This window comes from Diaphorina citri, unplaced genomic scaffold (genome assembly GCF_000475195.1).
Source record: "Diaphorina citri unplaced genomic scaffold, Diaci psyllid genome assembly version 1.1 scaffold1455, whole genome shotgun sequence".
In the NCBI taxonomy this organism is placed as follows: Eukaryota; Metazoa; Arthropoda; class Insecta; order Hemiptera; family Psyllidae; genus Diaphorina; species Diaphorina citri.
In genome coordinates this window covers 45,207-71,853 of record NW_007378881.1, presented here as the reverse complement: position 1 = coordinate 71,853, position 26,647 = coordinate 45,207, and the positions used below count along the sequence as shown (strand labels likewise).

General features: G+C 36.2%; 2 protein-coding genes across 2 annotated transcripts in view; one reads left to right on the top strand and one right to left on the bottom strand.

Moving 5' to 3' along the window:
• Nucleotides 1-7,895: 7,895 nt before the first annotated feature.
• LOC113470233 lies at nucleotides 7,896-11,573 on the bottom strand. The gene is made up of 2 exons (XM_026828505.1): nucleotides 11,083-11,573; nucleotides 7,896-7,964 (listed from the first exon to the last, which is right to left on the bottom strand). Exons 1-2 carry the CDS (start codon nucleotides 11,372-11,374, stop codon nucleotides 7,933-7,935), a joined length of 324 nt encoding a protein of 107 aa, XP_026684306.1. The 5' UTR covers nucleotides 11,375-11,573; the 3' UTR covers nucleotides 7,896-7,932.
• Nucleotides 11,574-13,844: 2,271 nt separating this feature from the next.
• Nucleotides 13,845-26,647, top strand: part of LOC103515986 — a 24,449-nt gene continuing 11,646 nt past the window's right edge. Inside the window, exons 1-3 of the mRNA XM_026828506.1 lie at nucleotides 13,845-13,949; nucleotides 14,713-14,915; nucleotides 24,276-24,479. Coding sequence (XP_026684307.1) covers nucleotides 13,845-13,949; nucleotides 14,713-14,915; nucleotides 24,276-24,479 — 512 coding nt within the window. The remainder of the gene's footprint in view (nucleotides 13,950-14,712; nucleotides 14,916-24,275; nucleotides 24,480-26,647) is intronic.

The window sequence follows — 26,647 nt, the reverse complement described above, 5'->3', positions numbered from 1 at the left end:
CGACAAAGATAAGAAATCTGAAGAGCTTTTTGAGCACGTCCCATTTGATAAACACGAGGAAATGGACTCAAAACCTCCACACGATATTATCATAGAGGAAGAACCGAATTCAAAATCTTCCTACAAAATATTTGACCACCTTCCATTTCACGAGAAAAGCACTTACCTAAAAGCTTCTAATGAAATTTTGGACTTTGATAAACATAAAGAAACGCAAACCAAATCTTCCGAAGAACACGTTTTCTATGGAAAAGGACCAATGTCAAATTTAAAATCTTCCTACAAAATCTTTAGCCACGTCCCAAATGGTAAAGAGAAGAACTCAATCATCAAATTCTCTGATGACGAGTTTGATCATATGGAAAGTGATTTTAACCCTGGTGAATTGGAAACAAAGTCTTCCCATGAACACATTTTCATTGATAAAGAAACCAAACCGACTTCAAAATCTTCCTATAAAATGTTCGACCATATTCCGTTTGAAAAGGAGAACGGTATCATCAAATCTTTCGACGAAAAATTCGAGGACAAACCTTCTGATGGAAATGAAAAACCGAAATCTTCCCAAGAAGATACGGACCATAATATTTTCTTTGATAAAGAAACAAAGTGGGATTCAAAATCTTCCTATAAAATCTTTGACGATATCCCGTTCGATAAAGAGAAACACTTCATCATAAAGAAGTCTTCAGATGAAATATTTGAACCCTCTGACAAGCACGAAAAAGTTGCTTCCCATGAAAAATTCGAAGATACCTTCTTCGACAAAGAATCCAAACCGCCTTCAAAATCTTCCTATAAAATATTTGACCATATTCCGTCTGATAAAGAGAAAATCTCCATTGAAAAATCATCAGATGAGATTTTTGAACACATTCCCTCCTTTAATAGACAAGACGAAATCCCAAGAAAATCTTCAAATGAACATATTTTCGCTGAAGAGAGCGAACAGCCTTTAAAATCTTCCTACAAAATCTATGACCACATTCCCACCATCTCAGAGGACAAACCCAATTCGAAATCTTCTCTGCTTTCCTACAAAATCTATGATCACATTCCTTCAGGCACAGAATCTACTTCAAAATCTTCCCTGCTTTATAGAAAAGTACGTAATGAAGAGCCCATTTCCACTGTAAAACACTCCAATAAACCACTCAAGTTATCTCGAATCAAAGACTTGCAAATCCCTCTAATTGCAGACTTACCAAAAGCTTTCTCCATCAACCATATATCCGCTTCTTCCGTCAGCGACCGTGAAAGGGCTCTCAAAGAGTCCAAAGACACAAAAACAACCTCGGAAGACTCCACTCTTGAAGCAATCAAAAGTAAAGAAGAGCGACCAACAATAAAATCTTACAAGAACATCGATTTCAAGGATGTGAAGCTATTGGCGTCTAACAAAGAGAAGGAACTGGGAAGAATTCGATATCATCCTGAACGAGATTGATAAAGGTATCGCATTTCCTAGACCTTTTTTTAAATATGATATGCTTTAGAAATTACCCACGTGCTTAAGAAATGTTAATGGTACAAAAGAGCTAGAACTTTTATCCATGTGCATGCTTGCATCAACTTACTCTTTTTCTCATAGCGCGTGCAACCACTCTCACACTTTCAACAACATCTCATTAGACAGTTCTCGGATCTCGTGCTTAAGAAATGTTAATGGTACAAAAGAGCTAGAACTTTTATCCATGTGCTTGCATCAACTTACTCTTTTTCTCATGCTAACAAAGAGAAGGAACTGGGAAGAATTCGATATCATCCTGAACGAGATTGATAAAGGTATCGCATTTCCTAGACCTTTTTTTAAATCTGATATGCTTTAGAAATTACCCACGTGCTTAAGAAATGTTAATGGTACAAAAGAGCTAGAACTTTTATCCATGCGCTTGCATCAACTTACTCTTTTTCTCATGGCGCGTGCAGCCACTCTCACACTTTCAACAACATCTCATTAGACAGTTCTCGGATCTTTTTCAGTCTTGCGTGTATAAACGCAATTTCCAGCTTCACGTCAAAGTAAACCTCCGGTATTGGGACTATTTGGAATGCACGTTTGTATTCATATTCTTGTTCTGGCCATTTACAGTAATCAGATCTCGAAAGAGATCTACATACATGATATAATAGAGCCCTATCTCTAAATAATGTCTCCATAATTCCATATAACTAACGTTAAAAGGGAGTGGAGGAGAGTACAGAAGGGAAGTATAAGGGATAGATGAAGGGAGGTCAGGAGAAAAGAGTAAGAAGGGTACTGAGGGCAAGCATAAGGGAGGAGAGGGAGAGATAAAGGAATAACAGGAAGAGATAAAGGAATAACAGGAAAAAAGGCTAAGAGTTGAGAGAGAGGTGGGAAGTTGAAAAGAAGAAGGAGGGAGAGGGAGGGAGAGGAGAAAAAAGAGAGAGGAGAGTATAGACAGGAGAAACGGCTAAAAGGGGGGAGAGAGGTGGGAAGTTGAAAAGAAGGAGGGAGAGGGAGGGAGAGGAGAAAAAAGAGAGTACAGACAGGAGAAACAGCTAAAAGGGGAGAGAGAGATAACTAACGTAGGACTCCTGAATAGTCCTGGAGTTTGTTGGACTTTTTAATTGCCTCTTTAGGACCAGTTTTGCTGATCCGTGTGGTGAAATCCTAAAAATGGCCAGAGGTGTGTAACAGGTATAGAAAAACTACATATTATGTCGATTATAGTAAAACTTTATCGGATATGTAACTAACGTAGGACTCCTGAATAGTCCTGGAGTTTGTTGGACTTTTTAATTGCCTCTTCAGGACCAGTTTTGCTGATCCGTGTGGTGCAATGAAATCCTAAAAATGGCCAGAGGTCTGTAACAGGTATAGAAAAACTACATAATGTCGATTATAGTAAAACTTTATCGGATATAGGAAACAATAATACCAGTTTATCTTAATTTTAATAATGTTGAAATACTTTGTCTACCTCTATTTTTGTATGTATCTACGCTTGTACAGTTTTGTCATTAAATATGTCCTATAGGTAATTAGCTATTGTAGAGATAAGTTTGATTGATAGTGAATAGAGAAACCTCTGAAATATTTGAAGTTCGACTTGAGATCTTGATATTTTCTGGCAATTTCTTTCCAAATTGTCTAGACAAGTAGGTATTTTGTTTAGGTAATTTATGTACCCTGGTAGATAATATTTACCACCTATTTACCCGTTTTGTTGTCAAAAATAAGTAAAATTTACAATAAGAGACATAAGTAAATAATATTTATACTTACCTAATTTACAATACGAGTATGTAGTACCTATGTACAAATTCTACATAATTATTAGGTATTAGATACATTATTATAATGTAGGTATAGCCAGTAATTAAATTCTGATGCAGTCTGTGCAAATTACTGATTTCATTATGTTTTTAAGTAGGTGTATTTACCTACACATTTCAAGATTTTTAAAGACAATATCTAATTTCTTACATTAATTATGAGACTTCAACTTTCGTTTTCGAAACACCATCATAATGTTAATGATATCACTTTAGAATCTTCAAATTATTCGGTGATATTAATGCTAATAAAATATTCGATATAATTTTATGAAAATTTTGATTGTGTTTTATTTACATTACATAAGCATAAAGTATCGTTGTTAATTATTTTGATGGGTTTATTATTCTGTGATATTACGTCATACCTTTTTAAAAGTGCGAAATCCAAAGTGTTAAGGTTTTTTATGGATTATCGTTGTTAATTATTTTGATGGGTTTATTATTCTGTGATATTACGTCATACCTTTTTAAAAGTGCAAAATCCAAAGTGTGAAGTTTTTTTATGGATCGCGCTAACTTGTCTAGTAGTCTAGTTTTCTGCAAGTTAGAAGAAAGTTTGTCACATGTTCAAGCTTCAAGGTAACTTGAGATATTGATAACATAGAATATAACTCAACAATGTCAGAGTAAAAAAAAAAAGAAAGAAACAACAACATGTGAGGGATTTGTGGGGAGAAAAAGTCTCCTAAAAATGATCAAAATTGTGATCAATGTTTGGATCACCTCTCAAAATTCAGTTAACTTTGTACCTACCTACATAATCAATATGCAATATGTACCTACCTACCTAGGTATAACAGGTTTAAAGCACTATGAACCACGATTGTAGAACAATACTGAGAGTACAAAAAACTACTTACCAAACTCCTTAAATTGGAACCAACTATCTGAACCAAAATTTCAGGTCTAATTCTAATGAGCTAAATTAGATCATAATAGCTCTAAGGTTTTTTTATTGAATAGCTATCTAGGTAAGTATGTTGATTTTTTTTTCCTTTTGTGAGAAAAAATAATGAAATTGTATAATAGCCAATATATCAGTCTAATTCTAATGTCACGTGATAATTATATGCTAACTGTCTAATGGATATAATATTACCGTGTAAAAAATGATTCTTTTAAAAACCGGCTCAAAATTCAGTCAAGGCAATTTTTTGTCTATTACCGTGACCAATTTTTTGCTCATCAACTACATAGGTATTCAGCCACATAGCTACATAGGTACATAGGTATAGGAAGTAAAAAAAAAGAACATAGATTGTACATTTTACCGGTAGGTTACCGAAATCACTTATTGAAAATCCGACTTCATAAAACGCAGTCTTACAACCAAGACTCTATAAGTCTGTATAACCATATCTTCCATTGTTGAGCTTTAAAACTTGTAACTTCAGAGAAAATGGTCAGTGATTGCAGTAAATCTTGCCAGGTATCATCAGCATTGTTTCATATTGTGTTACGCTAACTTGTCTAGTAGTCTAGTTTTCTGCAAGTTAGAAGAAAGTTTGTCACATGTTCAAGCTTCAAGGTAACTTGAGATATTGATAATGATAACATAGAATATAACTCAACAATGTCAGAGTGAAAAAAAGAAAGAAACAACAACATGTGAGGGATTTGTGGGGAGAAAAAGTCTCCTAAAAATGATCAAAATTGTGATCAATGTTTGGATTACCTCTCAAAATTCAGTTAACTTTGTACCTACCTACATAATCAATATGTACCTACCTAGGTATAACCTACCTAGGTATAACAGGTTTAAAGCACTATGAACCATGATTGTAGAACAATACTGAGAGTACAAAAAACTACCAAATTCCTTAAATTGGAACCAACTATCTGAACCAAAACAACAACATGTGAGGGATTTGTGGGGAGAAAAAGTCTCCTAAAAATGATCAAAATTGTGATCAATGTTTGGATCACCTCTCAAAAATCAGTTAACTTTGTACCTACCTACATAATCAATATGTACCTACCTAGGTATAACAGGTTTAAAGCACTATGAACCACGATTGTAGAACAATACCGAGAGTACAAAAAACTACCAAATTCCTTAAATTGGAACCAACTATCTGAACCGAATTTCAGGTCTAATTCTAATGAGCTAAATTAGATCATAATAGCTCTAAGGTTTTTTTATTGAATAGCTATCTAGGTAAGTATGTTGATTTTTTTTCCTTTTGTGAGAAAAAATAATGAAATTGTATAATAGCCAATATATCAGTCTAATTCTAATGTCACGTGATAATTATATGCTAACTGTCTAATGGATATAATATTACCGTGTAAAAAATGATTCTTTTAAAAACCGGCTCAAAATTCAGTCAAGGCAATTTTTTGTCTATTACCGTGACCAATTTTTTGCTCATCAACTACAACTACATAGGTATTGCTCATCAACTACATAGATTATCGAAGTAAAAAAAAAGAACATAATAGATTGTACATTTTACCGGTAGTTTACCGAGATCACTTAAAAAGGAAAAAATAATAATACCTAATTTCAGGCGGCCCGTGACGCCGGTGCGAGTTCTTTCCCCCTTTGGCCCATATCCCATAGGTGTGAACATGTTTCTCCCAAAAACCATTCTAACTTACCTTACGTGTTACTTACTTTAGGGTTTACCAAATCAGAAATGAGGTCAATCTAGGATTGTGCTATACCTACTTATAATAGAAAGTTCAATCCAGAATTGAAAATCCGACTTCATAAAACGCGGTCTTACAACCAAGAATACCAAGATTCTATAAGTCTGTATCTTCCATTGTTGAGCTTTAAAACCTGTAACTTCAGAGAAAATGGTCAGTGATTGCAGTAAATCTTGCCAGGTATCATCAGCATTGTTTCATATTGTGTTAGCACTGCTTACAACATAATAAGGATTCTGGATAGCAACTTTCAGTTACATAACATAACAGTGATACCACTTGGCGATCACGTTCAGATCAGTTTTACTTTCGCTAAAAACATTTTCTTCTGACAAGATGCCAAGTTCACAGTGTTCTTGAGGAATCTGACTGGCACAAACGTGCGGTGGACTTATCTGCCTGACATCAAGTTTATAGTGTGGACGTGTTTCCACATTGCTTGAAACACATCTCTTAGGTCAGCCATTAACTATCAGGTAGACCTGGGACTTATCTGCCTGACATCAAGTTTATAGTGTGGACGTGTTTCCACATTGCTTGAAACACATCTCTTAGGCTAGCCATTAACTATCAGGTAGGCCTGACATGTACAGCTGAACAGGTATATGTACCTGACACCTGATGAGCACACACACTATGAGGCAGACCTGATCAGATGTACATGTCCTCAAGTCCTGTCCCCGATTACGATAGTGATTTGCTGGCCTTAGCCTGAGTAGGGCCAGGGAAAGCCAGCAGCTCGCGATCTCTCAGATGGTCACCCATCTTGATATACAAACCACGTCCAACGTTGTTTAACTTCAGTGATCCTTTGGGAACTGTTGCATTAACAAAGTGCCGCTTTTCCCCATTTGTGGATTTTTGTAACGGTGCCTGTTTTATTTTAACGTGATTAACTTTAGCTTCCCAATTTTGTCAAAGCTCTTGGCGTTTCACCAGACCGCCGCATTTCTCTTGACACTACCGGACGAGATTCAGTAACACAATTTCACCGATTACCAAGTTTCAGGTTTGAAGTTGGTGTTCTTGAGGAAGCTGACTGGCACAAACGTGCGGTGGACTTATCTGCCTGACATCAAGTTTATAGTGTGGACGTGTTTCCACATTGTCTGAAACACATCTCTTAGGCTAGCCATTAACTATCAGGTAGACCTGACATGTACACCTGAACAGGTACATATATGTACCTGACACCTGATGAGCACACACACTATGAGGTAGACCTGATCAGGTGTACCTGTCGTCAAGTCCTGTCCCCGATAGTGATTTGCTGGCCTTAGCCTGAGTACGGCCAGGGAAAGCCAGCAGCTCGCGATTTCTCAGATGGTCACCCATCTTGATACAAACCACGTCCAACGTTGTTTAACTTCAGTGATCCTTTGGGAACTGGTGCATTAACAACGTGCCGCTTTTCCCCATTTGTGATTTTTGTAACGGTGCCTGTTTTATTTTAACGTGATTAACTTTAGCTTACCAATTTCGTCAAAGCTCTTGGCGTTTCACCAGACCGCCGCATTTCTCTTGACACTACCGGACGAGATTCAGTTACACAATTTCACCGATTACCAAGTTTCAGGTTTGAAGTTCAGGAAGGAACTTTAATCCTACTTGGACAGTAACTTTACCAAGATCATTATGTGAACCAACTTCAAGTTCTTTGTTGTAATTCTTGTTTACATTTCGTTACTTGATCTTGTACGAATCACAAGTGTTTCATGGACTTAAATTCTTTAACTTGTGTTTTAAATTCTTTAACTTGATTTTAAAGCTCGATATTCAAGTATTCCGTGTAAATCGCTCAAGTTCTTTGTTGTAATTCTTGTTTACATTTCGTTACTTGATCTTGTACGAATCACAAGTGTTTTATGGACTTAAATTCTTTAACTCGATTTTAAAGCTCGATATTCAAGTATTCCGTGTAAATCGACCAAGTATGTATTCATGAATTCGGTTTAAATCGTTTAATATTCAAAAGATTCAAATCAATTTATTCAAAGTCACTATTTTACCTGGTTTTTGAGTCCGTTCCAAAGATTCCAACGTGTTTTAATAAGATTTGATTTGAATAAAGCCTTTGATAGATTTGCAAATTTCAAGTTTTACAAATTCCACTAATTTGAGTAAACTAGTTCCAAGTTCAAATATTTTCAAGTTATTTATCCTTAACAAATAAGTAGGTTACATTTTTCAACTACATATTTAACACATTTTCATTCCTAACCCAGGGTTGAAAATCTCTTTAAATGTTAATTTACAACCCCCATTATTTTTAATCAAATATGTAGGTGTTAAACTACGAGGAAAAATAAACTAAAAAAATATATATGTACCTATACCTACCTATATACATTACATATCTACCTACATATTAAAATTACTGTTCCGTCATCAATTCAATATTTTATGCTCTTTTGAAATTCAATAATGTGTTGCAAATAAAATAAAAAACTAATGAAAAAATAGAAAGTAAAATAAAAACAAAATAAAAGCGACATAATTAAATTAATAATTAAAAACTAGAAACGATTAAAAAAAAAAAAAAACTCGACTGTTATACGATATCATACGTTCCTATATTTATTTTATTATCAACAACATTAAAAAGTGTAATAATTACTGTTTATTAATATTTTTTCATACCATATTTCAGTAAAACCTCAGATATCCTACCTCGGTGGTGTAGTACCTACCTCGGTGGTGTAGTGGTCAAGGCGCTCGCCTGGTAAACAGGAGGGCGTGGGTTCAATCCCAGCCGAGGTATGGAATTTTATCCTCAATATAATTTGAGAATTTGACCACAATAATAGAAGTAACCTACTGCTGGAGTAAAGGGACTTTTCAGTCCAATGCGAGCAGTATAAATAAGCACTATTATTATTATTATATCCTCATTTTCCGATCAAAGTGCAGGCTGAATACTTACTTGTAGTTACCTACCTATTACTTCATTAGTTATTAGTTGCAATGTCGATAGAACAGGGGTATATAGGGATTCTAGAGATTATATTCAAACCAAACAACCCCAAATTTTCCTAAAGGGAAAGTCTAGGGTCCAAAGATTACCTTGAGGTGAAACAGCAACTTTAAAGGATTTTGAAGTTGTGAAACCACGCCTGGTTGTTTGCTTTACACGCCGCGCCGGCTTGTAAATTAGTTTCTGCTGTTTTAATTGAAATTAATTGCACAACTCTCTCTCCATCCCTGTCAAAACCTCCCCATTATTATTTCCTGATAACACTCCTCTCTCATTAGTTATTAGTTGCAATGTCGATAGAACAGGGGTATATAGGGATTCTAGAGATTATATTCAAACCAAACAACCCCAAATTTCCCCTAAAGGGAAAGTCTAGGGTCCAAAGATTACCTTGAGGTGAAACAGCAACTTTAAAGGATTTTGAATTTGTGAAACCACGCCTGGTTGTTTGCTTTACACGCCGCGCCGGCTTGTAAATTAGTTTCTGCTGTTTTAATTGAAATTAATTGCACAACTCTCTCTCCATCCCTGTCAAAACCTCCCCATTATTATTTCCTGATAACACTCCTCTCTTATTCCCTCTTACCCTTTTTCCCCCCTCTCTCCCTCCTCTCCTCCCTCTTCAATTCAACTTCCCACCTCTCTCTCTCCCCTTTTAGCTGTTTCTCCTGTCTGTACTCCCCTCTCTCTTTTTTCTCCTCTCCCTCCCTCTCCCTCCTTCTTTTCAACTTCCCACTTCTCTCCCCCCCTTTTAGCCCTTTCTCCTGTCTATACTCTCCTCTCTCCCTTTTCTCCTCTCCCTCCCTCTCCCTCCTTCTTCTTTTCAACTTCCCACCTCTCTCTCTCAACTCTTAGCCTTTTTTCCTGTTATCCCTTTATCTCTCCCTCTCCTCCCTTATGCTTCCCCTCAGTACCCTTCTTTCTCTTTTCTCCTGACCTCCCTTCATCTATCCCTTATACTTCCCTTCTGTACTCTCCTCCACCTCCCTTTTATCCTCCCTCTCCTATTTGAATAAAAAACAAGGATATCTGAGTGTTTATTACAAACAAAAACTTTTCTATGTTCGTATCTAGGTCAGTTCTCATCTACTTATAGATCCAGCAAATACCTAGTATATTTTAAACAATATTAAGTGTAGGTATAATAATTAAATTTAATCCTCAAATTAAACTATAATGACTCTTTCAAACGAAAAGAAAATGCTATAAATCATTAAATGAATCCATTGACTACTGGAAATTCTGGAAAATAAAGAAACAATAACACCTACCTGGGATCTAATCCGTGGACATTGCCGAACCGATTGATTTGAGAATAAGCTGGGAACAAAAAACCCTTTGAAAAGACTCTGGAAGTACCATCATCAAAAAGAATAGAAACTTTTAGCCCTTTCTCCTGTCTATACTCTCCTCTCTCCCTTTTCTCCTCTCCCTCCCTCTCCCTCCTTCTTCTTTTCAACTTCCCACCCCTCTCTCTCTCAACTCTTAGCCTTTTTTCCTGTTATCCGTTTATCTCTCCCTCTCCTCCCTTATGCTTCCCCTCAGTACCCTTCTTACTCTTTTCTCCTGACCTCCCTTCATCTATCCCTTATACTTCCCTTCTGTACTCTCCTCCACTCCCTTTTATCCTCCCTCACCTATTTGAATAAAAAACAAGGATATCAGAGTGTTTATTACAAACAAAAACTTTTCTATGTTCGTATCTAGGTCAGTTCTCATCTACTTATAGATCCAGCAAATACATAGTACCTATATTTTAAACAATATTAAGAGTAGTATCTATATTTTAAACAATATAATAATTAAATTTAATCCTCACATGAAACTATAATGACTCTTTCAAACGAAAAGAAAATGTTATAAATCATTAAATGAATCCATTGACTACTGGAAATTCTGGAAAATAAGGAAACAATAACATTTACCTGGGATCAATCCGTGGACATTGCCGAACCAATTGATTTGAGAATAAGCTGGGAACGAAAAACCCTTTGAAAAGACTCTGGAAGTACCATCATCAAAAAGAATAGAAGCAGTGACTTAGAAGCTTGGAACGGAAAGCCCTTTGAAAAGACTCTCAAAATATCATCACCAAAAAGAATAGTAACCAACTTAAAGGTCTTCCTACAACCCAACTTGAAAAATCCTCTAACCTTGAAGATCTCCAATAAAATGAATCTCTTCGGCTCTCTCCTTTCGTTCTTTGCCTTCCTGACTTTGGTGGCTTCCGAAACCATCCTCTTCCGCAACATCAAGTACCACCACTACCACCACAATCATGGCAAGCATGCGCCAAAGATCCAGAAGGTCTATTTGGACCACCATCACATTTACCATCCACGACCCCACCATCATTACAGCTACCATGGCTTGCCGCATCATTCTTATGATACGCATGAGATTTACGCTGGTGATGATTATTATGATGATCATGATCATGTGCATTATTACTAGAGTGACCTTGGAGCACTCTGAAGGTCATTTGCGCAACATGTGTGCGCAGTGGCCCATTCAACAAACCTTTAGTGCGGAAGAGATTGAGTCGATGGCGACCAGAATCTATGAGATATCAGTCCATTTTTGCGGGACAGGTCAAAAAATTATGGCCGATCATACCACTGAGAGTTAACACAGAGTGAAGGGTTTTTTTGACGTCACCCATTTGATTTACACAGGCCAGTAATTCCTAAACTCTGGATTAACTGAAAACTCTCTGTGGTATTAAGATCGGACATTAAAATGAATCACCGAATTCATAGATGGTGGACAAGATTTCGAGCTTGACCGAAATCTACATAATTATGAGACCACTTTTCCGACTATTTATCTTACATAAATTTACCTATGTAGTGAAACAATTGATTACCAAGCCATATTTTCATGTACAAAAAATAGGTTTCTATTGATAGCTGATACAAACTGTCTAATTTTAAGTTCTATTGTAGAAGTTAATGGTAGAGTAAGTAGAGTTAAGTTGTTGTTACCTCTAAAATAAAGTTCCTTTCGAGTTGTTCTGAAAGGTTAGACATATTATTTTGAGAGGAAAAATAGAGAAAAAAAAAACGATAATTACATGTTACCTTCCTGTGCATAGCATATTTTACTATACATATAAAAGGGTAAGGAAAGTAAAAAAAGAAAAAAAACTCCATTAGGTATAGTAATTATGTTCATTTTATAGCTAATTTTGTAACAATTGTATAGTTTACTTTCGTATGTATGTATACATTTTGGTTATTGTTGTATTTTTTGTTTTAAAAAATTACCAATAAAACACTTTTTGTTTTAATGATATCAGAAAGAATGTGTATTTTATTTACTTTAAGTTTTTTCTCGCCATGATACTGTTTTCCTTATAGGCTCATGATACAGAAGCTTTCGAAAGCTTTCAACAAAATTGGGTATTTTGCATCTAATAGTAGAAAAGTTTGCAAAGACATTGTGATAAATATGATTTGGAACGATAATGGGGAATCGTACTTTGATGGAAAAGTTCTTGAGCTTGTCCTTGGGCAGCTCCTACAACTTTCTGTCACTTAAAGGGCGTTAAAAATTGGGAATTCAGCGTTGAGGTGTGCTGGTGAGGGGACAGTGACAAACAGCCATTTTTTCTCTAGTGTAAGTATCTTGAAAATAATTTCTTGTAAATTAAATAAGTTCTATTGTGTAGAAGTTAATGGTAGAGTAAGTAGAGTTAAGTTGTTGTTACCTCTAAAATAAAGTTCCTTTCGAGTTGTTCTGAAAGGTTAGACATATTATTTTGAGAGGAAAAATAGAGAAAAAAAAAACGATAATTACATGTTACCTTCCTGTGCATAGCATATTTTACTATACATATAAAAGGGTAAGGAAAGTAAAAAAAGAAAAAAAACTCCATTAGGTATAGTAATTATGTTCATTTTATAGCTAATTTTGTAACAATTGTATAGTTTACTTTCGTATGTATGTATACATTTTGGTTATTGTTGTATTTTTTGTTTTAAAAAATTACCAATAAAACACTTTTTGTTTTAATGATATCAGAAAGAATGTGTATTTTATTTACTTTAAGTTTTTTCTCGCCATGATACTGTTTTCCTTATAGGCTCATGATACAGAAGCTTTCGAAAGCTTTCAACAAAATTGGGTATTTTGCATCTAATAGTAGAAAAGTTTGCAAAGACATTGTGATAAATATGATTTGGAACGATAATGGGGAATCGTACTTTGATGGAAAAGTTCTTGAGCTTGTCCTTGGGCAGCTCCTACAACTTTCTGTCACTTAAAGGGCGTTAAAAATTGGGAATTCAGCGTTGAGGTGTGCTGGTGAGGGGACAGTGACAAACAGCCATTTTTTCTCTAGTGTAAGTATCTTGAAAATAATTTCTTGTAAATTAAATAAGTTCTATTGTGTAGAAGTTAATGGTAGAGTAAGTAGAGTTAAGTTGTTGTTACCTCTAAAATAAAGTTCCTTTCGAGTTGTTCTGAAAGGTTAGACATATTATTTTGAGAGGAAAAATAGAGAAAAAAAAAACGATAATTACATGTTACCTTCCTGTGCATAGCATATTTTACTATACATATAAAAGGGTAAGGAAAGTAAAAAAAGAAAAAAAACTCCATTAGGTATAGTAATTATGTTCATTTTATAGCTAATTTTGTAACAATTGTATAGTTTACTTTCGTATGTATGTATACATTTTGGTTATTGTTGTATTTTTTGTTTTAAAAAATTACCAATAAAACACTTTTTGTTTTAATGATATCAGAAAGAATGTGTATTTTATTAACTTAGGTTTTTTCTCGCCATGATACTGTTTTCCTTATAGGCACATGATACAGAAGCTTTCGAAAGCTTTCAACAAAATTGGGTATTTTGCATCTAATAGTAGAAAAGTTTGCAAAGACATTGTGATAAATATGATTTGGAACGATAATGGGGAATCGTACTTTGATGGAAAAGTTCTTGAGCTTGTCCTTGGGCAGCTCCTACAACTTTCTGGCACTTAAAGGCCGTTTAAATCAGGAATTCGGCGTTAAGGTGTGCTGGTGAGGGGACAATGACAAACAGCCATTTTCTCTCTAGTGTAGGCTCTAAAATAAAGTTCCTTTCGAGTTGTTCTGAAAGGTTAGACATATTATTTTGAGAGGAAAAATAGAGTTTTAAAATAGTTATAGGTACCTCCTGTGACTGTGAGAAGGTAATTATTTAATTGAATTATTGTTTCTTGACTTTCTTCGAAAGGGGTTGAGGAAAATTGGAATTAGCCCTTATCTTGGTACTGTATCCATATGGATACCTTCAAAATGTAGTCTTGGATAATTTATTAGACCTAGAGTAAGACCACCCATCCACCTAATCGATGGAACGAAACTTTAAAGACAGAAGTAGGCAAAATACAAGATCACGATTTCTGGAGAGTTAGAAAAATTATTCAGGTCATAAAAAATAATTGCGACTGCACTCTATGACTGAATTGCCCTTCATACAGTATTGTAAGGCAAGCCACACACTATCAGGTACACCTAATCAGCCGTACCTGTCAGGTCTACCTGATAGCAGGTGGCTGGCCTAAGCTCTTGTACCTATACAGCTTTTTTTATCGTACCGAAATCGAAGAGAGAAGGAAGACAGGATAGGAAAATACCAGCCGTTCCGAGAACGAACATTATCCGTTCAGCATAAAATCCGCCCCGGGTGGGAATTGAACCCGCGGCCTAGCGCTTACAAGGCAGACGCGCGACCCATCAAGGTAACTAGGCGGGCATCTCTAACTTTGCTTTTCTTCTCTGCTTCTTCTCAGGTATTAGACGCCTTTCTAGCCTCGGGGAACGCCCGCAATCTGATCGCCCTAGACTTGGACTCGTCGGACAATCTCTCAGACGAGGCCCTTCAGAAGTTCCTCTCCCGACATGGTCACCAGTTGTTGGGTCTCAGTCTCTCCGGGATGCCCCACATTACGGACCAGCTCTGGATGAATGTCCTGAAGATTCTGACCAACACCAAGTAAGTTCTCCGGAAGGGCCTTTGAAGTAACTTTAAATATGGAACGAAGAAGATGGAGGAAGATAAGAATCCCAACAAAAACATATAAACTGTAAGAAGAGGGCCAAGTTCCTGACCTTCCTGAAGATTCTGACCAACACCAAGTAAGTTCTCCGGAAGGGCCTTTGAAGTAACTTTAAATATGGAACGAAGAAGATGGAGGAAGAGAAGAATCCCAACAAAAACATATAACCTGTAAGAAGAGGGCCAAGTTCCTGAACGAAGAAGATGGAGGAAGAGAAGAATCCCAACAAAAACATATAACCTGTAAGAAGAGGGCCAAGTTCCTGACCTCCTCCTCCTCCTCCTCTTCAAAAAGATGATGATGACTAATTTGATATGTTTACAATCAATCTGTCAAAGATTGGGCAAGAAAGTTCCTGACCTCCTCCTCCTCCTCTTCAAAAAGATGATGATGACTAATTATTTTGATATGTTTACAATCAATCTGTCAAATATAACAAAGATTGGGCAAGATAAAACAACGCATAACAAAGTTATGACCCTTTCAAATTTTGCGTTCTTATTGGGACACCCTTTATATTCTTATGAAGATTTTGATAATATTTCTTGAGAAGTTCTCAACTTCAGGTAATGGCACGTGAGTTATATTCACTTCATTAAGTTTACCCAGGTGTCACACGTTCTGTCGAAAGCAAAAAGATTTATGAACGTTTCTGGCAAATTTCTTCTCACATATGCTTCCCCTAATTTCCTATTTATTTTTTCCTTGAAAAGTTTGCAAGAGAATTTTTCGCTTCTTCTAATTTACTTTCAAATGTTTCCTTGAATTATTCCCCCTCCTTAAAATGTTTTAGAACAATTTGGGTGTTGATTTCTTTCCTTGAAATTTCCCATCCCTCTAAATTTTTGGAAGAATTTTTGAGAACAGATTTTTTTTGTTGTTCTTTTATTTTCAAAAGCTGCTAATTGATGGAACGATTTCAAGTATTTTCTTGAAATCCGAGGAAGTTTGCGAGATAAAAGGACAGGACAGTAAATACGTACCTTTAACATATTCGCAGAATCGTGTAAATTGCTTCTTTAAGCGATGTTTTCTTCTCTCCCTCATTTTTTCTTTCGAGTATTTTGACCTTTTGAAAGATAAAAGCTTCTGAGAAAGGTCATGCTGACCTTTTGTTCAAACATTATATTATTGTCAGTGATATACAGTTTCAAGGCCGTTGGTGTTTATCTTGGAAAACTACTCCCAAGTTAATAATCCTAATGTTTGGTCTTCTACTTCTTTTTCTTCTCCGTCATTTTATTTGTCTTCTTGTTCTTCGCCGTCTTTTTCTTGTTCTTCCTTCTTCTTCTTTTTTTTTTTTTTTTCTTCGTCTTCTTCTTCCTACAAAAGTTAGAGAAATTAGCTTGCAGGTGTGTCAGAATTTGGAACGGATTGAGCTGCGTTGGGATCCGCTCAATCTGAGATTCTCAGACAAGAGTCAGAAAGCGATCGATATTATTCGAGTCAAGTGTCTGAAGCTGAAGAGTTTGGTGCTGAGGTAAGTTGGCATACTGTTAGCTTTAAGGTGGATTTACAAGCTCAAGCCATTTGCGCAAACTGGCCGCTTTGTTGCACAAAACTTTGAAAAGAACCTAGCATGCCGCTTTGTTGCACAAAACTTTGAAAAGAACCTAGATTTATTTTTTTTTTTTTTTTTTAAAATACGTATTCCGCAAATGTAATAGAAAGTCGTGTGATGTTCTCACCAGATTTTTTTTTTTTTTTTTTTTTTTTTTGCTTTTGCAAACTTCAAGCCTGCATTCATGCTCTACGATTCACTTAATCAAACCGGCATGTGCAAGGCAGATTATGCAAATGGTTGAAGCGTGTAAACCCACCTTTAGATTCGAGACATAATATTGTTTTCTACAGCTCAAAGGGACTAGAATAGATCTACCTGCCTGTCCAAATCTTGCACCAATAGGACTGAAAAGTCCATTTACCACAGCAGTCTTAACAAGGTCAAACACACGAGACCTGGATTGGACTGCTGATGCTGTAGTAAAGGGACTTTTAAGTCCTATGCTCGCAATATTAAACAAGGTATGTATGTAGGTATTGTAGGTATGTATTCTACTGTTGGGGACTTTCAGTAGAGTTTTCAATCTCGCCCTAACAACTAGGAGTAAATTATGTAATATTAATATCTATTAGAGTTGTTGGTCGTGGTTTCAGGGTTGGTTTTGCTGTTGGTTTTGATCTTTTGATGTTGAAGGTGAGGCGTTATGGGTATCATTTGCTTTAGATAGGTACACCTATATGCATAATATTGTCGATGTAGTTTGCACAATGTATCCAGGTATACCTATGTAAACTAGTATAGCTCGCTATATTGAAGTAATAGAAAGTAAAAATTATCTTGTCTGAAGATATGTGTGTAGAATGTATACATACTTATTCTGTCTGAAGTCTGAACTGATAGTAAACAGACTGGGTACCATATTTTACGACTTTCCATTACCTCTATGGTGTTTACTTCAGGTGTATTCACTTAAACTGATAGTATAAGTATACCTTACTGTACTACCTACACTTTACGATTTTCTATTACCCCTATATGTTCTGTTTACTCCAGATGTTATGTAGGTAGGTACCTACAGATAAAAGCTTCTGAGAAAGGTCATGCTGACCTTTTGTTCAAACATTATATTGTCAGTGATATACAGTTTCAAGGACGTTGGTGTTTATCTTGGAAAACTACTCCCAAGTTAATAATCCCAATGTTTGGTCTTCTACTTCTTTTTCTTCTCCGTCATTTTATTTGTCTTCTTCTTCTTCTTCTTCTTCTTCTTCTTCTTCTTCTTCTTCTTCTTCTTCTTCTTCTTCTTCTTCTTCGTCTTCTTCTTGTTCTTCCTTCTTCTTTTTTTTCTTCGTCCAACAAAAGTTAGAGAAATTAGCTTGCAGGTGTAATGATTGTAACCCATTATTATTTATTGTAAAAAAAAAAGTTTTCACTTCTTCTTCTGCTGTTGCTTCTTCTTCTTCTTCTTCTTCTTCTTCTTCTTCTCCTCCTCCTTCTTCGTTTAAAGTTGTATTTTGCTATTTATTGCTTTGTTCTGAGTTATCTGCAGTAACATCTGTTAGGTTCTTACTCTTCATTTTTTTTCTTTTTCTTCGTCTTCTTTTTATAGAAAGTGTTCTATGAAATGTATTTTTGTATAATATAGAAGAATAAGAAATTACGAAAATTACAAACTTTTTTCCCAAGTTATTTTTATTTTTGGTTTCCCCCTCCTCTCTCCTCTCCTTTTTGGCTTTTTGAAAATAATCTTTCACTCTTTGTCTCTTTTTCTCCTCCTCTTTCCCCACACTCCCCTATTCTATTTGTGTTTTTCTGTCTTCTCGTCAGAATGACTGATCTGAAATTAACATTGAATTCCGACTTCGAACTGTTCAGTCCCACAGGAAAAGTTCAGATCGAGGGTTTTTTTTTTACCAGGCTTAAGATCAAAACTTAGAGATCTTATAGGTTCTTTCAACGACCATCAAAGGCCTCAAAACCTTTCCTGACATAACCTAAGTATTCATCCACAACGGAAAACCGACTATCGCCCCTCGCCTAGTACCAGTTACCGACCCAAGAGAAAATAAACAAACCATACTAATGAATAGAAGCGTCCTCAACGGAGCTTTGACCATAAAAGCGACCCTACCAGAAAATCAAGAAATTGAGCTGAGTATATTTCTGGGATGGTCGATGGTCGATAGTCTCGGCGAGGGTCCATGGTTTATGGTCGCCGTTATGGCCGCGCACTAAGAGGCCGAACTTAAGATATTCGTTCGAACAATCGAATTGAGTGACTGATGCTCCAAAGAAGTACCTCTCGCCGCGCCGTCCTTCCTATCTTGGGTTCTTTCGAACAACTAGTCTTTTGACTCTCAAATCAAGTAACAGAGGCCCAAAGAGGTTTCTCTAGCCGCCAGCCCTAACTTCACCTGACAATAACCTTACATAACATAACCTAACCTAACCTTACACAACTAAACCGTACATAATCTAAGATACTGAGCAATCAAAATCTGGGAAACCATGTTTCCGACAGAGGTCCAAAGAGGTTTCTCTAGCCGCCAGCCCTAACAATAACCTTACATAACCTAACCTAACCTAACCTAACCTAACCTTACCTAACCTTACACAACTAAACCGTACATAATCTAAGATACTGAGCAATCAAAATCTGGGAAACCATGTTTCCGACAGAGGTCCAAAGAGGTTTCTCTAGCCGCCAGCCCCTTCACCTAACAATAACCTTACAGTGCTAAGCATAGTCTCAAGGCATTTGATTGGTCAATTTTGATTTGAGACTGATCTAAGAACGATCATTCTTGTTCATAAATACGAGTATATGTTTCCGACAGAGGTCGAAAGAGGTACCTCTCGCCGCCATCCCTGACTTCAACGGATTACGTCCATTATTCAACACGCTAAGATTTTGTCTCTCCCCATTAAGTAAAGTTCGGAATAAATGCGGAAAAGTTATTTTAGTTCTAATCCAATTCGTGCAGGGCCGGATATTGCAGGGATATTTGTCTTGAAAGTTATTTTCGTTCTAATCCAATTCGTGCAGGGCCGGATATTGTAGGGATATTTTGTCTTGAAAGTCATTTTAGTTCTAATCCAATTCGTGCAGGGCCGGATATTGCAGGGATATTTGTCTTGAAAGTTATTTTCGTTCTAATCCAATTCGTGCAGGGCCGGATATTGTAGGGGTCAACGGATTACGTCCATTATTCAACACGCTAAGATTTTGTCTCTCCCCATTAAGTAAAGTTCGGAATAAATGCGGAAAAGTTATTTTCGTTCTAATCCAATTCGTGCAGGGCCGGATATTGTAGGGATATTTGTCTTGAAAGTTATTTTAGTTCTAATCCAATTCGTGCAGGGCCGGATATTGCAGGGATATTTGTCTTGAAAGTTATTTTAGTTCTAATCCAATCCGTCCAGGGCCGGATATTGCAGGGATATTTGTCTTGAAAGTTATTTTAGTTCTAATCCAATTCGTGCAGGGCCGGATATTGCAGGGATATTTTGTCTTGAAAGTGAAATTAATTTCTTGTAAATTAAATAGTAATAATAATAAATAACTATATTTAATTTGTTTTTGTCGAGATGATTTGCCAAATTTAATTCAGTCCAAAAATGGAAAGCACTACCTACTATTCTTTTGGCAACTCTTTTTAAAATAGTTATAGGTACCTCCTGTGACTGTGAGAAGGTAATTATTTAATTGAATTATTGTTTCTTGACTTTCTTCGAAAGGGGTTGAGGAAAATTGGAATTAGCCCTTATCTTGGTACTGTATCCATATGGATACCTTCAAAATGTAGTCTTGGATAATTTATTAGACCTAGAGTAAGACCACCCATCCACCTAATCGATGGAACGAAACTTTAAAGACAGAAGTAGGCAAAATACTGCTCAAGATTACGATTTCTGGAGAGTTAGCTCTTGGATAATTTATTAGACCTAGAGTAAGACCACCCATCCACCTAATCGATGGAACGAAACTTTAAAGACAGAAGTAGGCAAAATACAAGATCACGATTTCTGGAGAGTTAGAAAAATTATTCAGGTCATAAAAAATAATTGCGACTGCACTCTATGACTGAATTGCCCTTCATACAGTATTGTAAGGCAAGCCACACACTATCAGGTACACCTAATCAGCCGTACCTGTCAGGTCTACCTGATAGCAGGTGGCTGGCCTAAGCTATTGTGCCTATATAGCTTTTTTTTATCGTACTGAAATCGAAGAGAGAAGGAAGACAGGATAGGAAAATGCCAGCCGTTCCGAGAACGAACATTATCCGTTCAGGATAAAATCCGCCCCGGGTGGGAATTGAACCCGCGGCCTAGTTTATCAGGCTCTTATCGGTGTCTCTTGTGTACATTGTTAATTATATACGACCTTGAAATGGATAGCACAACATAACTGAAAACTGAGGAGAGAGAGTGGGAGCCAGAAATCTCTCTCTTTCTCTCTCTCTCCCTCTCTCCTGCATCTTTCTTTCTTTTCTCTCTCTCTCATTTTCTCTCTTTCACTCTCTCTCTCTCTCTCCCTCTCTCACTCTCTCTCTCTCTCTCTCTCTCTCTCCTGCATTTTTCTTTCCCTCTCTCTCTCTTTCCCATTTCTCTCTTCCTGTCTGACCCAACTCAAGTACCTATATTCCCATATTGTATTGTTAGGATGTTAGGATACTTAGGACAGTCAACACATGAGCTTATGTCAACAGGTTTGACAAACAGTTCTAGAGTACCCCTATATCAATTTACGAGTACACTGATATTCTCAAGAATATTCTCTTTCTTCATCGATTTTTCAATAAATAACTCAATATTTTCCATTATACCTACTTAATACTGAGATATCTATGTATTTCTTATCTATTTTTAGAAATTTCAGATATCTCACAATTCAATAAGGTCCCAAAATTCGAGTTTACTTTGCATAATCTCACCATTCTCCCATTGTGAGAACAGTTTTTCATCAATTTCAATACTTCCATCCCTCTTTACAAATCTTGTTTCTTTCCCTTTTCATCCCTCTATCCAATCTTTCTACCCCTTTTTTCGTCCCTCTTTCCCAAATCTTTCTCTCCCTTTTTCTTCTCCCTCTATGCAAATCCCTCCTTCTCTCTCAATCCTCCTCCAATTTTCATTATTTCCTTCACATTCAATTTCCATCTGTCACATCTTGCTTCAGCCTTCTTTTCTGTCGGGAATTGTCTGATTTGATCCCTGACATTTTCAATCAGTGGTGTGTCTTCTGAGGAAGCTAGGAGAGGCACAGTTTTCCTTCCTCTGTACAATTTTTTCTGACCTCCGAAACTCCCCTACTTAGGTACCACTTACTGAAATTAGTAAGTGATTCTTCAGCATACATTAACACCCCACCCTGAGGCTTAGATGTAGGGCAAACAGCCCCAAAGGTTGGGTCAAGCTTATACGAATCTACAAACACCCCATTTTATTAACAAAAAAATCTCGCTCTCAAGTCTGACTGAATCAAATTTGGACAACCAGATGTTTGGAATCGATGCTTCAGTGCAGCTTGAGAGCGAGTATTTATGTTATGGGTTTGTTAAAGGTTCCCCTTTTCTTGTGTGGGTTTGACACTCTCACCAGTGCCATCGTTCTGTTCCACCCAATCCTTATTCTAAATTTCAGTGTCATGGAACGACTTGTCAACATGTGGAGCACATTGATTTGCTCCTTTTATATGAGTACCTACTATCTGCTTAGAATGGTGTCTTTTTATACGAGTACTATCTGCTTAGAATGTGCTTCTCTTCTACTACATATCTGAAATCTGAATTTTTTATTGGATTTTTTTTTCGTCTTTTCTCATCCCTTCTCATCGCCTCTTTTCTTCTTCTCCTTCCTCTTCTTCATCTTCTTCCTCTTCTTCTTCTTCTTTCTTCTTTTTCTTCTTCTTCTTTGTTCTTCTTCTTCCTCTTCTTCTTCTTTTTTCTTCTTCTTCTTTGTTCTTCCAAATCTATTATTCGTCTCCGATCCGCTCTTCTACTCTTCCTCCTCTTTTTCTTTCTTTCTTACTTCTCTCCTGATACAAAGTGTCTAATTTTAAGTTCTATTGTAGAAGTTAATGGTAGAGTAAGTAGAGTTAAGTTGTTGTTACCTCTAAAATAAAGTTCCTTTCGAGTTGTTCTGAAAGGTTAGACATATTATTTTGAGAGGAAAAATAGAGAAAAAAAAACGATAATTACATGTTACCTTCCTGTGCATAGCATATTTTACTATACATATAAAAGGGTAAGGAAAGTAAAAAAAGAAAAAAAACTCCATTAGGTATAGTAATTATGTTCATTTTATAGCTAATTTTGTAACAATTGTATAGTTTACTTTCGTATGTATGTATACATTTTGGTTATTGTTGTATTTTTTGTTTTAAAAAATTACCAATAAAACACTTTTTGTTTTAATGATATCAGAAAGAATGTGTATTTTATTTACTTTAAGTTTTTTCTCGCCATGATACTGTTTTCCTTATAGGCTCATGATACAGAAGCTTTCGAAAGCTTTCAACAAAATTGGGTATTTTGCATCTAATAGTAGAAAAGTTTGCAAAGACATTGTGATAAATATGATTTGGAACGATAATGGGGAATCGTACTTTGATGGAAAAGTTCTTGAGCTTGTCCTTGGGCAGCTCCTACAACTTTCTGTCACTTAAAGGGCGTTAAAAATTGGGAATTCAGCGTTGAGGTGTGCTGGTGAGGGGACAGTGACAAACAGCCATTTTTTCTCTAGTGTAAGTATCTTGAAAATAATTTCTTGTAAATTAAATAATAATAAATAATTATTTTTAATTGTTTTTGTCGAGATGATTTGCCAAATTTAATTCAGTCCAAAAATGGAAAGCACTCCTATTCTTTTGGCAACTCTTTTTAAAATAGTTATAGGTACCTCCTGTGACTGTGAGAAGGTAATTATTTAATTAAATTATTGTTTCTTGACTTTCTTCGAAAGGGGTTGAGGAAAATTGGAATTAGCCCTTATCTTGATACTGTATCCATATGGATACCTTCAAAATGTAGTCTTGGATAATTTATTAGACCTAGAGTAAGACCACCCATCCACCTAATCCATGGAACGAAACTTTAAAGACAGAAGTAGGCAAAATACTGCTCAAGATCACGATTTCTGGAGAGTTAACAAAATTATTCAGGTCATAAAAAATAATTGCGACTTTGCGACTGCACTCTATGACTGAATTGCCCTTCATACAGTATTGTAAGGCAAGCCACACACTATCAGGTACACCTAATCAGCCGTACCTGTCAGGTCTACCTGATAGCAGGTGGCTGGCCTAAGCTATTGTACCTATACAGCTTTTTTTTAGCGTACCGAAATCGAAGAGAGAAGGAAGACAGGATAGGAAAATACCAGCCGTTTCTAGGGGGTTGAGTTACCTATAATTATATTTTAATAAACATTGGAATTTAAACTTTATAAATTACATTGGTCTTATTATTATTCTTATTTTTCAACCTGTTCATCATAAAAGAACTATTCTAAGCAGAAAAAAAGAAGTGATTCTTCAGCATAGATTAACACCCCACCCTGAGGCTTAGATCTCTCCCTTTTTCTTCTCCCTCTATGCAAATCCCTCCTTCTCTCTCAATCCTTCTCCAATTTTCATTATTTCCTTCACATTCAATTTTCATCTGTCACATCTTGCTTCATCCTTCTTTTCTGTCGGGAATCGTCTGATTTGATCCCTGACATTTTCAATCAGTGGTGTCGCTATTTTGACTAATTCTATTCTATTCTATTCCATTCTATTCTATTCCAGGATCTTGATCATGGGCACCATCGAGCGGCTGGGTGTCAACATCCATGTTGACCAACTTATGGACGCCATCGCCACTCACTGTCAGAATTTGGAACGGATTGAGCTGCGTTGGGATCCGCTCAATCTGAGATTCTCAGACAAGAGTCAGAAAGCGATCGATATTATTCGTGTCAAGTGTCTGAAGCTGAAAAGTTTGGTGCTGAGGTAAGTTGGCATACTATTAGCTGTCCAAATCCTGCCCCAATAGGACTGAAAAGTCCATTTACCAGTCTTAACAAGGTCAAAAACACGAGACCTGGATTAGACTGCTGATGCTGTAGTAAAGGGACTTTTCAGTCTTATGCTCGCAATATTAAACAAGGTATGTATGTATAGGTATTTATTCTACTGTTGGGGACTTTCAGTAGCGTTTTCAATCTCGTCCTAACAACTAGGAGTAAATTATGTAATATTAATATCTATTAGAGTTTTTGGTCGTGGTTTCAGGGTTGGTTTCGGTGTTGGTTTTGATCTTTTGATGTTGGAGGTGAGGCGTTATGGGTATCATTTGCTTTAGATAGGTACACCTATATGCATAATATTGTCGATGTAGTTTGCTCAATGTATCCAGGTATACCTATGTAAACTAGTATAGCTCGCTATACTGTAGTAATAGAAAGTAAAAATTATCTTGTCTGAAGATATGTATGTAGTATGTACATACTTATTCTGTCTGAAGTCTGAACTGATAGTAAACAGACTGGGTAGGTACCACATTTTACGACTTTCCATTACCTCTATGGTGTTTACTTCAGGTGTATTCACTTAAACTGATAGTATACGTATACCTTACTGTAACCTACACTTTACGATTTTCTATTACCCCTATATGTTCTGTTTACTCCAGATATTATGTAGGTAGGTACATATTATGTAATATTTGCTCTGTATACTGTATACAGATATAAGTATGTAGCAAGATACATAAATGTATCTTGGTTGAAGTCTGAGCAGATAGAAAACAGACGAGGTACCACAATTTACGACTTTCCATTACCCTCATGTTGTTTTATTTCTGAACCCCAAGTTTTCTGCACGCAAAGATAGCAAAGTTATGAGCTAAAGTAAATGTTCGAACAATTGAACAGTCCGTGGGAAAAAGATGAGGGATGCTATGTATACAGATATAAGTATGTAGCAAGATACATAAATGTATCTTGGTTGAAGTCTGAGCAGATAGAAAACAGACGAGGTACCATAATTTACGACTTTCCATTACCCTCATGTTGTTTTATTTCTGAACCCCAAGTTTTCTGCACGCAAAGATAGCAAACTTATGAGCTAAAGTAAATGTTCGAACAATTGAACAGTCCGTGGGAAAAAAGATGAGGGGCACCATAATTTAGAAATCTAGAAGTTTTTGTTGAATTTTCGAACCAAAAAAGTGAAATTCCAAGTTGCAATCTCTGGTTTTTCACATAGCTTGTGAGTCGTGGTAACACTCGAACGGTTTCTTCCGATTTTGAATGAATTTGGCAAAAAATTTCAACTCGCAAAGGGAATTTGTAAGTTGCAATCTCTGGTTTTTCACATAGCTTGTGAGTCGTGGTAACACTCGAACGGTTTCTTCCGATTTTGAATGAATTTGGCAAAAATTTTCAACTCGCAAAGGGAATTTGACAGATTTTATTTTGGGTGCGATTGGCCTTTTATGGCCTCAGTAGGGGCTCTTTTTTAGGAAATTCTTTATTTCGCAAATAACTTTCGATCTGAAAGTCCGATATTAAGGATAGGTAAACATGTTGAACACAGAAAGGGCATTCGCTCGTCATATTTCGGACGAAATCGGTCATTTGAAGGCCCGAAAAAGGCCCTTTTTTGATTGAGCTCTACGGTTTAGGCGAACCCTAACAAATTTCATCTCACAATGTGCTGGACTCTTCCTTATCCCCTTTTCCCTGTGGACTCTTCAGTAATTTTATTAAACATAAATATTTCTCCTCGATGTATTCGAGAATTTTGCATTTGACGTGAAAAAAATTGGAATTTTTTTAAGAGCTAAAAACGAAGAAAAGAGGGAAAAGAGATGAAGAGGGAATCTAGTGGAAATTTTCACGCTTCACTGAAGCTTCTGGTAACCTGGATTTACTTTTGCTATTATACTCCAGGGCGTTCTAGAACGGGGATAGGTAAGTAGGGAACTAGGTAGGTACCTACCGTAAAACTAGGAGGAACTGCAGAATGTGGGTACATGGTAGGTAACTTAAATAGCATGGGCTAGACTAAATTGGAATCTAAAAGAAAAGACTATAAATTGGAATCAAAAGGAAATCAGACAAAAATTTCGGTGAAAACGACGGAAAATGAAATAATAATAATAATAATAATAATAA